At 32.7% G+C, this 15074-nt stretch overlaps 2 protein-coding genes across 15 annotated transcripts in view; both read right to left on the bottom strand.

Moving 5' to 3' along the window:
• Nucleotides 1-1518: 1518 nt before the first annotated feature.
• On the bottom strand, nt 1519-7039 carry LOC117115448 (cytochrome c-type heme lyase-like). Its single transcript, XM_033259262.1, has 5 exons — nt 6895-7039; nt 5585-5859; nt 5146-5417; nt 4110-4193; nt 1519-2743 (listed from the first exon to the last, which is right to left on the bottom strand). Exons 2-5 carry the CDS (start codon nt 5834-5836, stop codon nt 2527-2529), a joined length of 825 nt encoding a protein of 274 aa, XP_033115153.1. The 5' UTR covers nt 5837-5859; nt 6895-7039; the 3' UTR covers nt 1519-2526.
• Nucleotides 7040-8717: 1678 nt separating this feature from the next.
• Nucleotides 8718-15074, bottom strand: part of LOC117115447 (polypyrimidine tract-binding protein 1-like) — a 48109-nt gene continuing 41752 nt past the window's right edge. For all 14 annotated transcript variants that reach the window (XM_033259249.1, XM_033259258.1, XM_033259252.1 and 11 more), the window contains 6 exons: nt 14600-14692; nt 14101-14198; nt 13724-13842; nt 12768-12842; nt 12100-12163; nt 8718-11591 (listed from right to left, as the gene is read on the bottom strand). In XM_033259249.1, the coding sequence (XP_033115140.1) occupies nt 11523-11591; nt 12100-12163; nt 12768-12842; nt 13724-13842; nt 14101-14198; nt 14600-14692 (518 nt within the window). In that variant the 3' untranslated portion in view covers nt 8718-11522. The remainder of the gene's footprint in view (nt 11592-12099; nt 12164-12767; nt 12843-13723; nt 13843-14100; nt 14199-14599; nt 14693-15074) is intronic.

The raw sequence follows: 15074 nt of genomic DNA, 5'->3' as shown, positions 1-15074 counted from the left end.
ACTTCATATAATATATATATATATATATATATATATATATATATATATATATTTCATCTGAACAATTTAAATGATTAAATCATGTAACTGTTATCTTTTAAATAAACTCTTAAATAAAAACTTAAATAAAGGGGTCCGTGTAACATAGGCCTAGATTAAGTGTTTAGGGCAAGTACAAACAAAGGTAGGCCCTACATAATTAGAATCAAATATAGAATTTAAGCTAACAAAAACAACATATCCAAAAAAGTCTACGTTATATTAGGCCTATATTGAAGAAAAAATGTAAACTTTTCAATAATTCGACCAAATATAGTTTGGCCGCGACTTTTCAAACGCTACGGCCAGGCAAATTTTTATACGGCCTGAGATTTGAGGAATCTGGCCGTCAAAAAGGCCAAATGGCAACCCTGAGTGTGAATGGTAGTGGCTATCGGCACTGCCGATGTGCGAAAAAAGCTGCTGTTTTCTATCGGCACTGCCAAAAAGCTGCTGTTTTCTAGCGGCACTGCCGCAGTGCGAAAAAGTTGTTTTCTATTGGCACTGCCACAGTGCGAAATGCTGCTGTTATTAATCGAATCGATGTTTTTATCGATAGATGACGTTAAGGTATCAATAATTGATTAGATCTAGCCTAGCCTATAATATTATTGTTAACATTATATTATATAGGCCTATGTTTTACAATTAATAATTATAATTACTTCTAATTAAATTATTAAATATATATTAGGCCTAGGCATCATAACAACTCCCTGGCATGATATAGGCCTATTCATGTAGGGCCTATACATAAAACAATAATAATAATAATAATAACAATAATAATAATTATATAATAATAATAATAATGATAATAATAATAATTTTACGATAATGCTTTTATAAAGAATTAATAATACTTTATACTTCAATAGGCCTATTTACGATAGTGTGATTAATGAGACATCTGTTGATTAATTTATAGAAATATATAATAGGTACTATATACCATTAATACAGTAATGATTCAGCATATTAAATCAATTAAAAAATTAGTGACGCCGGGGCAATAGTTGATAGTAAATAACAGTACAATGAATATCCACATAATTGTTGAATGCAGGGACCTATCTCTAGTAGCTCCAGAAATACTCGGCTAAGGCCAATGTACTCTACTGCCTCTATGAATAAGATTTTTTTTTTGTATGGGCGGCCGTTAAGGCTAATGTACTCTACTGATCTTTAATAGATTTTTTTTTTGTATGGGCAGCCGTTAGGGCCAATAAGTTCTACTGCCTTTATTATACTGCCCTCATCAAAGCTTTTGAAACTACGAAAACTTGTTTATTCAGCTTGCTGTTTTTACTGTCTGTGAAATTTTTATTTGTTTGGGTGTCCTTTTTTCTCTCTCTCCTGTCATAATTTTGCTTTAAATTAGGATCAAATGAATTAGTGTTCCACTTGAGTGATAATGTAGTATGAACCTTGTATATATATACACACACTCATCCAAATGTTGAACAATATAGAATAAAGTACTGCACTCCAATACAACTGATTTTATTGAAACACCATTTATATTCTTAAACACCCCACCACTTTAACTGTCAGAATGTTCTATTAATTATTGATATCCATCATTGAACCAGCACCTAGGATGCTTTTAAAGGTTCTTTGACATTAGACACTGTATAAATCCAAGATATTATTTATTCAGTAATGTATCTAGGAGGTGCATCTGGGTGCATGACCCACCACCCCCACCAGAAAAAAATCTTTCACCCCTAGTCGTCCCCCACTGGAAATTTCAAAGGGAAAAAAAATTATGCTCAAGTAGTTAAAAATCATCTCATATCACCTATATATTGCGAGCTGCCTCCCCTCCCCCTCCCATTTCATGACCCCTAGATACGCCACTGTATTTATTATGGGAAGACAAGATATTATACTTAATGATTTGCATAGAAACTAAACCTTGGGATAATTCAACCTATGGTTGCTTAAATTCTTTTGTAAGCAAAAGCATTTTGTTCTGAATGTAATATGCTACAGACTGACAGAATTAACATTACTGTACTGTATTTGGAATAAATATAACTTTCAAAATTTTTAAACTATCAACTAATCAAACGTTGAGAAAAACATTTATATCTTGATGGAATAAAAGATAAAAATACTAAATTAAAAAGGAAGTTTTTTAACTTAATATATGATTTAATATACAGACACTACCAATAGCACCTTCCACATTTCCCAAACAATGTATTTGGTGTGTTTAATTGCTTACAATAAGTCATAAATTTAATTATTCATTTAGTACTTGCTAAGAATCTGCACAAATGGCAAGTTAATTGAGTTATCATTTCTAACCAATATGTTGAAAGATACATCCTCAATTCTTTAAATTCATTGAATAGTACCAAACATTACTTATTGGATCTGTTGGTATTTCAATATCTAAACAATCCATACTGCAGACTGTTGATGTTCAGTATCTTTTGCATTATTCCCCCTCTCTTGAAAACAGCAGGTCACTTCTGTACTTCAATCGTCTTTATTAGTGTAAAACCATCTCCACCATGCTACCTTCATTCTATCCCATAATGCACCAGGGGAATCCAATGCTGGCCTGACATCCAGAAGGGAGAACTCTCCAGTATTAGGGTCCACGTTGCCACTGTCATAGTAATCTATGACATATCGGACCTTTTTGCCACATCTATCTATGATCCAGTCATGCCTGTCGAATGGTCTCTCATACCTACATAAAATAAACAGCCATTCATCATACAAAATACTGCCATGTTTATTATACTGTATTCCTGTAAATTTGATTGAAATACCTATACAATACCAACAAAATATAAAGGGCAGCTCAAGCAATTATTTACTATATTTCTGAAGATTCAGCTGTCTGATATAATATTATTATTATTGTTACTAATTTCATTATCAATATAATTATCATTATTTTTCTGATTGTGGCATCACAGCTGACCTTGATAGCTTAAAAAACATTGACACAAATGGTAAAAAATATTCCTTAATGTGTAAGTAAAGAAAGGTTAGTCTCATTTTAAAGCTATTTTTAAAAGAGAATAATTGTTATTTACGTTAATTATAAGAAACAATTTTTAATTTATATTTTATCATGATACAAGACTACCAGAAATTGAGAGTACTGTAATTTCAGTTTTTGAAAAAAGTTATATAATAATAATTTTATTGCATTATCAATACTGCAGATCACAACTTAAGCATAAGGTATGCCTTCAATAATGTTTTTGGTGTTAAAATGAAAACCATATTTATTTAACATGCTTATTTTCTTTAAAGAGAATTATTTATTCCATTAATCTAACTATATATTGCAATTTGTTCCTATACATTAATTATACCTGTCTGATTTTTGTATAAAATTATATATTTAAATTTTCAGTCTCTTCCCTTTGTTTAGTCTGTGGTTCTTGTCATTTTGCATCTCTTTTTATAATTTGTTTTCTGTTTTCATTTTTTCTGTGTATGATGATGTAAAAATGATTTGATGCAATCAAATGAATAATGAAAAACATAAAGGCCTTTACATAAAGCAATACAAAACTTGCAGGTATATCAACATTGAGACAATCAACCAGTGGTTTCATATCTAAAAGCACATTTTTCACACAAAGTACCAAAAGCATAATTGTTTTATTACAATAGTTGCAACAATATCAAAATATTTCATTACACTAACAGCTTGAGAGCAGCTTAGCTCAGTCGGCTAAACTGGTGGTAGCCACCGTGTGTGCACTGAACCGTGGAGATTTCTAGGTCCTCGGTTCAATTCCCATCACTGCCTCTCCTTGTGTTTTAGCTGGAGGGCTGAAATGCAAGTTACGATAGTGCACCGTTTAAGCCGTTGGTCCCATGTGCATTATGACCTGTGTGCACGTTAAAGAACGCAGTACGCTGTTCGGGAAAGATAGGGGATTGTCTCACGGTGTACTGCCAATCACCACCAGAGGGACCCCACTGTAAATAAGTCTTCTTCAGACTTCCGTGTGTTATCCTTGGTGTGTTTACAAGAATTAAAATCAATCCATCCATCCAAACAAAAAGCAATTAAATAGTAAATATGACCTTACCCCATCCACATACGTATCCTGGCCCTTGGGGAAAGCTCATTGTATTTGCCACCAAATTTAAATAACTTAGGATTACCACACTCCCTGCGAAAGCAAAACAGTTTTTATAAAAGGAATCAATGTAAAACAAATAGATATAGGAAAATATGATGCTATAATCTTATTAAGCATAGATTTTTACTGAAATGTTTCTTTTTAGTTGTATGAAAAGTGTCTCTGGCGGGGCCCAAACCTGCCACCTATCGCTATCAAGGGGAGCACAATTCCTACCGCTAGAAATGAAGACACCAGCGTAATACCGGGGCCCCTGTGGCTTTATAGGATTGGGGCCTTAGCCCTTGCAGCCACTGTCGCTGCTGAAGCATCACCGTTCTGGTGGTAGTAAACTCCCAGGAGAGATTTTTTAAGGTCCTACATCTATTTCAGAGACATTGTTTGTTAGCAAATACAATAGACATACAAAGATTTATTACAAAGGAATCAGCAGCTGGAAGTTTTCAAGAGAAATATCATTGTCTTTTTAAGAAGTTCCAAAAATATTGAACTGGCTTAGATTCAATTGGTTACTGTCGGTTTAGATACCAATATTCAGGATCTCTATGGGTTGGGGCTCTATGGGTCAGGTTCCTTTAGTGGCCCTATGGTTTCACCAGAGACAATTTAGAGCTCTGTGGCTTGGGGGCCCTGTGGACTGCCGCAATAGAGTGCATAGGCATTATGCACCTACAGTAGATGAAAAAATTATAAAGAATGTGACGATTTTGCAAAACAAGATGTCTTGTCTTCCTCAGAGGTTTGACTGTTTAAAATATACACATTAATCAGCTGGTGAAAGCTTAGCGGATGTAATCTATGACCTCTGAATTTGCCTATAACAAAGTCATAGAGAAAAGTGTAAAAATAAAATTCATGCCAATAAATGACCTGGTTTATAATATTTAAAATAATGCATTATCATCATATTATTATAAAGAGGACAGGAATGAAAAATTATATTTTCTTTTAATGAATGTTGGAATAATTTGTATAATCCTACTTGAGATGGAGAGCTTCCCACTTCAAGACTTCCTGCCAGGCTTGCTCGTTATTGTAGTTATGGATCTGGATAATCCGTGCCATGTCTTCTTGTAAGATATCCTCCTCCTTCCACCTCCATCCCTTCCTTAGCATTGCATTCCAGAACATTTGCTGTGATGGGTACACCCAAGTCTCACCATCTGTGCCAGCTTTTGGTATTGTAGAATGTTGCCGGTTTGTATCCAGTGGAAAGGGTTGGTCTGGGGCTGGCCTTTGATTTGGAGGAGGCATCTTGAAGAGAAAAAGTCTATTAAGATACAAGTTGCTAGAGTCTCCTGAAAATGGAGAGGTGATGATGACAATGAAGTGATGATGAAGATAATGATGGACTTTTAAAAAATTTATAAATTTATATTAAAAAAATTTATAAATTTATATTTAACCTAATTTAAGCTTACCCTGTTCCTTAGATCGATATCATCATCCTGTTGAGACACCATGGTCTTTGACCGGCTCATTGGGCATTCACTAACATACGATGCTTGGCTAGACTGATCCATTGGGCAACCTGAAGGTGGGGTGCTCCCTTGTAAAGAGCCTTGTTGTTTCTCATTGTGCATTGGACATCCTGCAGGTGGACTCGTGTGTATAGGTGCATGTTGGGTCACACCTACAACTGGAGGAGTTTGTACAGACTCTCCTGCTCCCATGTGCTTGATTTGGAACCTGAAAACTAAAATGAACAATTATTTAATAGTACTGTAATAGGGAATTAATTGTGAGGAATTCAGATACTAAGTCTCTTTTTGAATGGAGGGCTAGTAGTTAAGTCTGGTTTCCCCAAAAAATTGCTAAACTGTCACTAACAGCGTTTTCACTGCAATTGTTGCTGCACTATGATGCTACTCCTCATACAACTTGAAGTTCAACCAATCAGCGTCACTGAAAGTTATTGGTGATAGTGTGTAGCAATTTTATTTGGTATTGGCTTAAATAATAATTAATTAATAATTTGTTGTATAGTATTTTTCAATGTTTTTATATCTTGTGTTCTGCCAGTACTATTTTTGTAATGTATTTTCTATGCAATACCTTTTGTTAAATTACCAATTTAATTTAATAATGTTTATAATTAATTAATAATTTATTTGTACAGAATTTTGTATTCTTATTTTTACAGTACTGTAGGTATCGATTGCATAAAACATCGGAAAACTGCTGCAAATCTCTCCCAGCAAATACATGTTGAATCATAATCTAATAATAATTTAATACCAATATCATTTAATAAATTTTAAATGTCACATTTTTATGATAATTGCTGAAAGAAACCTTACACAGCTTGTTGGAGACAACACAGCAACTCAAAATGTGCAAAAGTAACAAAACTGCGCACAATATGTATGTATGGCCCTAGGCCTATTCCCCACCTACTAGAGAGGTTAGCCCTAAAGCCTTCTTAGCCTAGCATTGTACTACGCCTACACCATTTGCATGGATTGTACCTAAACCTAGCAGGACCTCCCCTGCAATTATAGTCTACGGCGGGCCTAGTCCCTATCCTAGGCCGCCTAGCCTAGGCCTACTTAACCCTAGCCTGGTCTTACGTAGGTTCCTACTGAACTAGACTAGGCCTATTACTAAATCAATTGTTATAGCTGTACCTCTCTTGAGTAATACTTATTTTCTACTCATCCTTTATGACATCTAACAACAGAATACATTATATATTGTTAAAATATAAAAAAAAAAAACAAGATAAACAAACCTCAATATAGCCTAGCCTAGTCTTGAATCCTCGTCTACGATCCCTCTCTCATGGTCATGTTGAATAAGTATAGAGGGCGCTAGCGGAAGAAACAAGAGCATGGGCCTAACTACCGCAGGTTCATGAATAATGAGGTAGCAATATATTGAATATTCATTTAACCTAGCGATTGAACTGAACTTTATTGAACAACTTTATTGAACAACGCTTTTATAACAGCGGCACACGACATATAAAATGTGCGTTCAAACAATATATAAGATTGTAACTTAAAACCACAAAAATACAAGGAAAATAATGAAAATTAAAAAAGAAAACAAGTAATGAAAATATAATTAGTTCAGAAAGAGCAAAATTAAAAAATAAAATTAAAACCTAATGAATTAACACTGGACAAAGAAAACTAAATACATAAAAAAAAAAAAAAAAAAAACATTGTCGACAAGGTCATACTCTTTGACAAGGTCCAGTGAGCACACACTTCAGCTGTCTACACACAAACTTTTTTTTTCTGCTTGTGTAAAGTAACAAAGTGAAATTATATAGGCCTAGCATAGGCCTAGTATTCTTTGTATGTACTGTACCTTGTAAGTAGTACATTAACGCTTTGGCTATGAACCAATTATTACACATTAGGCCCTGTCTCAATTTATTTCATATTGTTCATATCCATATTACGGTAATTTTAGGGTGCTCATAACAACACCTGCAGTAGTGGCGCCGATACTGCAGTAGCGGTGCCTATGTTCTTTTTATTTTTTGTATTAAACAATTCTTTATATTGTATATATTTTTGTTATGTTTAAACTGTACCACTTTGAAAATCAATGTAATACTGAAAGTGCCTACAGTATAAAGAATAAATAAATAATAAATAAATAAATTTAAGGATTAATATATAAAATATAATAACACCTGCAGCAGCGGTGCCCACTATAATGCAATAGCGGTGCCCATCTAAGGATATGAAATATAACAACACCTGCAGCAGCAGTGCCCATAACTGCAGTAGTGGTGACCATCTAAGGTCAACATATAAAATATAACAACACCTGCAGTAGTGGTGCCACTAATGCAGTAGCGGTGCCCATCAAAGAATTAATATATAAAATATAATAACACTTGTAGTAGCAGTGCCCATCTAAGGATTAATACATATAAAATATAACTTTGATAATAGTGATGTTGAAGTGGTATGAGGATGACAGGCTGGTTGATGAAGATGATTATGATGAGAGTAATGATAATGACGATGATAGTTTTGATATCACTCAGGGCAATTGCCATGTGAGAATTACTTTGTTTTCACTTAGCGTTCCTTTTTGAGCGCTGCCCTCTTCCATTTATTTAAATCTGTTTTCAGTATTTCAGTGTTTCTTGCCTTTTTATGATCTTTCCGGACTTTTAATTTTTACATCTTGATTTTATTTTTTTGATTGTTTGATTTTGATTTGAAAAAAATATATGTCTATTTGTTTTATTGATTGATTGATATCCATATCGTAGTATTTTTCATGCAGGCATGGCCATAGCCCATTGGTGTCTCATTCAGTCTCAGCAAAATAAAATTTATTTTTTAAAATGGTGATAATTTTGTGACCATTTACACATCAACACTAGTTTGAAATCAGCATCCTAAAAATGTCAATCACTGCCAAGTGTCTTTCTTCAAGATGGCTATTACAATGTACTGTACCAGGAGTGAAACAGACTACAGGTAGGCCTGTGAGGTGAAATGATGCTCCAAATGCAGAATAAGAACTGAAGTGATCATAAATATACATGCTTAATGAATAACAAGAAAAAGGCAAACACAAATAAACTTATTTTATTCTATTTTACAAACTTTTTAATGTTCTTCAATTATTGTAATTCACACTGGTTTTCTACAGGGTTTGTTTCATGGTGTAGCTTTGCAATTAATTCATGAAAAATACCACAATTTCAGAATTTATACAAATCACTGATCAACTAAGAATTGAATAAACTCATGTCTTTACCTAATACACAATAAATAAACATCAAGGTTTTCCAATGTGATATATAAAATGTACAAAGCCACACTATACAGTACAAAAGGATTCCAAAATGATCCTTACAAAGAAGCTGGCTTCCGTGCGACCTCAAATATTGTCGCTTTTCAGTACACATTTCTCACTTGGAAAAAAAAGTGCAGAAATAACTCTTTGTTGATGGATTTGATCCATGGATGTGTCATGGATTTGATCCATGCGATGGCTCTATGGTTTTTGTAAGACTATGACACACTTCAAAGCTACTTCAATGAATATCCATTGCCTGTAGGTGTTATTAACACCATTGCAGCAGATATAAAACATTTCATATACAAACATTGAAGTTCAGAGATGAAGGTTTCGAGCTTTAAATGTATTTACGAATAAAATGAAATTTTTTTTCACAGCTTCTGGGTAGCACCATTTTAACCTATAGTGTTCAAAATATGCTGCCAGTTAAACAACCGATATAAAGAGAAGTAAATAAAACAACAGTTACACAACATCCCATGTCAAAGGCCAGGTACGTCAATGTTACAAAATATAGAAGGCGATATAACTCAAGAATCTAGTTTGTCTGTTTCTATAAAAAGAATCCAAAAATAAAGGAAATTGAAAATTTTTTATTGATTTTAGAATATAATATAAATTCTATCTTATATATTATATCAGGCTAACTAAAATTAATGACCACTTCAAATTGCACTCCTACGTATCTATTATCCTTTTAATAAATGATGGACAACTGCAACATGTGGTAACAGTGTTCCTCATTGCTAATAGTGACAGTATACCTGGCCTTTGAAGAAGGGGTTTTACTTAAGTATTTCACATCATACTATTAATGTATTTGAACTAAATGTAGTAGCATTGAAGAGACATTCTGGCTATAGACATGCTATTCTTATATTTCAAAGACCTTTTCTTGCGTTCCAATCTCACGTCCATAAGGCATGCAAATCCGATTCAATCCACTAGCACAAAATCTGTCAAACTAAATCTAAAATTCTAGGAGAAACCATGCAAGTAAGTGAAAATACTTGTACGTTCTGGTTAATAAATATAACATTATGTATAACATTTTGCAACAAGAAAGCAAGTAATATATATATATTGATCACTTATATAGATGAGAAAAGATCAACAATCAATTAATCACTGAATCAAAGACCTGACTATTTAAGGAAAATTACCGGTATGTAATTACCCAGTTATTTTATTTAATTGACGAAACTACATAAATTTGTAACACACAGTAGAAGAGTAAGGCACCATGCAATTGGGAAATTGTCAGCCCTTCTGAAGAGATTCCCTTGTAAATCGTATTGAAAATCCAGATTTACTATCATCAACTGCACTGGACAACTAGTGCATTGTAAAACAACTAGTACCAAAATATATATTCAAGCCTCAATAAAATACATATACCTTCTTATAATGAAAAATAAATCCCACAAATAAAGGGGAAAAAAACACACAATTTGTAAGGATATACAGAACTAGAGAAATTACCCTAAAGTATTACCACATAGACGGACAAAGAAACGAACATGTGGAACACACTAACTGCCATAACAAACAAACTAAACAAGTCTGAAAAGTATATGCAAATCCTGTACCCATTTAATAAAAAAAATAAAATCTAATTTAAGAACAAGAACAAACTCCAAGTTCCAGATAGATAAATGGATAAACATACATAATATTTTTTAGTAAATCTGGTCTACAAAGGAGCTATAATAGCTTAACGGTTCCTCTACCAATATATTGAGTAAAGTTAATTCTTTGAATTTCACATAAAGCAGTGTACTTCATCGTTGCCATGCAGTGTTCTCCCAATTGAAACATTTTCACTGGTAAATTTGTCCATAAAAACTATACAGATATGCACACACTGTGAGGGGTTACCTTTTTTGAGTGGGATTTAATGACTTGGAAAAAACATCACATACAGCCTAGCCTAGGCATAGAATGGAATGATGTTCATTTATTGAAAGGCCAGCCAAGAGTGCCTAGTCCTAATCAGTGTTTTATTTTACAGACATAAAATTTTTACTGGTTGGCTGGTTATATTTACCAGTAAAATTGATGTGTAAAACGGCTTCGGGAGAACACTGCCATCAAAATTGAAGCTTGCAGACAGAAAGTCAACTTCAAGCAAGCTTTGTCTAACAAAGAATTAACAACCTTTTTTCAATATAAAATATGTAAAGTGTATAATAATTATATATAAATATATATATATATATATATATCTTTATATCTATCTATATATATAGATATATAGATATTATATATATGTATTTATATTATATCGATATACAATATAATCTGAATAATTGGAATGAAACATAAATCTGACCATCCTAAACATAAAAAAATGAATGGAAAAATCTTAGTATATGCTTGATATGTAGGTTAAATTGAAAACAAGATTTAAGAACTTGAAAATTCTGATAGCATATTTTTTCCTGCCACAATTTTGAAAAGAACACAGGAGAACTTGTTGATAAACTTGTCAAACTAGTCCACAGCTGACTCCAGCTGTCAATCAAATTGGTCCATCAAACTGCATTCACAGGTAAGAATAAAAGAGGTGGTGTTGAAAGAGGTTTAGATGTTTGCCTTTGAGAATGACACTCGCAGGTGTTGGTTATCTCCAAGTGGATAGTTATGCATTGACTAAAAAAAAAACACAGAAAATAAAAAATATAGTATACCATGATCATCGTTCTCTCTACCGAACCACCCACTTTAAAACCAACTTGAACGATAACGATATTAAAAGAGGGAGCAGAATTAATTAAATGGCAGAATTAATTAAAAAATACAAAATGTGTTTTCTATAAAAATACTTGTAGTGGCATCCAAAACATCTCACTTTAATATGAGTATGTGTTTAATTTACATTTCCTATTTATATTTTTTTTTATAAGTTCATTGTATTTAGTTTTCTGTATATATCATACACCTATATCACCTATTCTACTGGAATTTTATATCTTGTATTGAGAAGTTGGTCTTGTTTTCCCTTTTTATGTAGTGTCTCTTTAAAATTTGTATTAATGCGCCTTTGGTGTCCAGGTCCCTGTTCAGATGCTGGACAGTCCAGGCTTTTGCCCTGGTCCCTGTAAAGGTCCTAGTCCTGGTCCTTGCCAACTTAGATAATGGAGTAAAGTGATGAACTTACTACAAGTGCTTCTACAGCCTCTTCCAAATTATTCATCTGAATCAGAGCCATCTTACGGTCTTTCCTGTTAAATTAATAAACAAACAATAATCAACAATAAGCAGAACAGCACAAAACATAATCATTTATCTGTTTTTTTTGTTTTGTATTCAAGAAATATGTGATTTTAATTCCTGAATAAATTGAAGTAAAAACTAGACACTGGAGCAGCACTCCATAACGTGCATACCTCAGCCCTGTGCCTGAATAACAAATAACACCCTCAGAGCCAGGTGAATTCATTATTTTAATTCTTAATTTATGTGTAAGTTTCAAGAAACTTGCTTAAATTTGCATCAACTTGACCTTCATCTTTGACCTTTTCATCCCAAAATTAATCACCTCTTCCTTAGACCTATATCTAACACTCCACCAACTTTTATGATCCATTCATTAGTTTTTCCGTAAACCTGCTAACAAACAACCTCCTCACCAGCAGTAAAAAAAAACAAACTCTTACAAAAACAATATATGTAGACAATTGTTTTATTAACAGATATTCCTCATTAAAGATATAAAAACTAGAGGGCATGCTTGTAGCACATCCTCCACATGTTTAGTAGCAGTGGGGAACATTGTATCTACAGTTTCAAACATAAAAAAAAATATAAAAAAATAAAGCTACTTACGGGAAAAACTTGAAGCCGCAAACTGTACCGTGTTGAGTAAATGCGTTCTTCAGGTCCTCTTCTGTCACAGATGCTCTGAAGAACAGAATGAAATTTTGTAATTAGTGGTTTTCTTAGAATTTATAATTATTATATAAACTATATTTGGATATTGCCCATATTTTATGTGTATAATGACCATTTATAGGCACATCATGACTATAGATGAATCCAAGAAGAATGGTGCCCTCTTTTGTCGAGGCCATTATGCCAATACTCCTAAAATGGCAATGCGGTGTGGTGCATTATGCAGCTGCTACTTTTGAAGAAAACTGTATTTCTCAACAACTACTGTACTGCATTGATAAACACAACCAACATTAGATATTCGGAAATGCCACCCCAGTAATGGCGACAACATAAAAGAGGGCGCTGTTCAATAAAGTTCTCTTAGATTCGTGTATATATATATGGGCATAGAACATTTTTTTGTCAAAGAAAATTTGACAGTCTGAATAGAACTTAAAAAATAAAAAAATAAAAAATAATGTGAGTGAATTGATCTTTTTGCTAGATGGTCAACAGAGTTGTCTAAATTGTTTTCTGATGTAAGATATTGCTATTCTATGCCTACATTCATTGCAAAATGTTGACGGTGTTTGTAAAAAAAATTAAAAATAGAAAAAAAAACTTTTTCCACCCTATTCATCATTTTTTTAAAAAGAAGGGCAAACCAACAATTTATTTTTTTTGGCCTTATCATTATTATCATTACAACAAAAACAATTTCTGCCAATTAACAGATGTAAAAATACATTATCAACAGTAATATCAACATTGGAATGTGCTCCAGTGAATATTCTCTTGTTTTCCACATTGAAATTCCTTACAGGCTTTGAAATTCCACTCATTTTGTAGTTCTCACAATTTTAAAAACCACCCAAGTGAAGATATACTGAAAATGAAAATATACTTACGGAATGTTTGAAAGATGGAGAACTTGGTTAGGTGGGTAAATATTCTGGTAATTCTTTGATCCTGGCTTCTTGAAGCGATGAAGCGGTGAATTTGTGAAATCTTTTGTCAGTCCAGCATCCTTTAAAAAAAAGGAAGACAAAATTCATAATCTCTTTCCTATTATTCTTTGCATTTGCCATTATATTCAAACATCTTTGATCGTTAAGCATTCACATTCAATTGAGAGTTTTAAGTCACTACTTAAGATAATCTTGTATTTTGAACAGCGTGACAAGCAATAACTGTAGGAATGGCACAATATAGGTAGAACGATTGGTTGATTGCTCCCTCTATTTTATAATTTTGTAGATGAGATAATAAATAAAATGCAACAAACCTGTTGCCCTTCTTTTGGTAGAGAGACTTGATGGTGTTTGGAGATTGCAACTCGAATCGGCTTATCATACAGCTTCAGACTATTCAAATGTGACATCGCTAAATTGTAAAAAAACAATGAACTAATATTATTGAAAATCATCATTACTTTTATGATGAAATCAAAAAAGTTGTACAAGAAATGCCCAAGTAGATTCTAATATGGTAATACATCAAGAAATACATATTGTATAACAAATATTTAAATTCTGAGAAATATAACATTATTTTTGCCACACAATGGGTTTCTAAATAAATGGCCAGTTTATGATAATTTTATTAATTTTACAAATTCTTCTACCAATACTATTACCAGTATTATTATTCTTGGAGCTTAAACCTATTCACTAAATATTTTAACAATTGTTATATATGTGTGTTTTCTCATCTATGATATGTGGCAGTTTCGGCTATAAAGTCAAAGAATGTTTACCCTAAACTATTCTTAAATGCAAACTTACCAAGGTGAGACTGATTTGCGTCCGCTAACTGAATAAGGGCACTGTCACGCTTCTCATATAGGATTTTCACCCTATGTACATCCCCGTATACACCTAAAGAATCATTTAAAAACCAAGTTAATATTCCATAGAATGTTGATGTGTGGATAATTTGTTATCAAACACGACAAACAGTAAAATATTGTTATCAATAATGCTACATACAGAATCAAACATTAAAGCTACACCTTACGATTTTACAAAATGTTTAAATGATTAAGTGATCTTGTTGATTCCAAAAGTAGTATTCTTAAAAAGGTTTTTATTAGGATGAGGTATTAGTGTTGTGCCAAGTAAATTGTTTGATGTGCACCCCAAAATGACTGTAGATAAGACTGTCACCAAAAAATATATTATATAAATCCCCTCATAGGAAAAAATTACGTTGTTTATACTAATTAAATTATCTAAAAAATATTATTGGACAATGATAAAG

The sequence above is a fragment of the Anneissia japonica genome, unplaced genomic scaffold (assembly GCF_011630105.1).
Source record: "Anneissia japonica isolate Jap-2015-1 unplaced genomic scaffold, ASM1163010v1 scaffold287704_len1198815_cov201, whole genome shotgun sequence".
Classification (NCBI taxonomy): Eukaryota; Metazoa; Echinodermata; class Crinoidea; order Comatulida; family Comatulidae; genus Anneissia; species Anneissia japonica.
This window is presented reverse-complemented; position numbering and strand designations above follow the sequence as displayed.

Bases quoted from the DNA above. Each gene is read 5' to 3' on its own strand.
- LOC117115448 (XM_033259262.1), bottom strand. From the start codon at position 5,836: ATGGGAGCAGGAGAGTCTGTACAAACTCCTCCAGTTGTAGGTGTGACC. The intron at 4,194-5,145 runs GTAGGATTATAC...TTGCTTTCGCAG, and splicing joins TGGGAAGCTCTCCATCTCAA to GGAGTGTGGTAATCCTAAGT. The intron at 2,744-4,109 runs GTAAGGTCATAT...TATTTTATGTAG, and splicing joins AGGATACGTATGTGGATGGG to GTATGAGAGACCATTCGACA.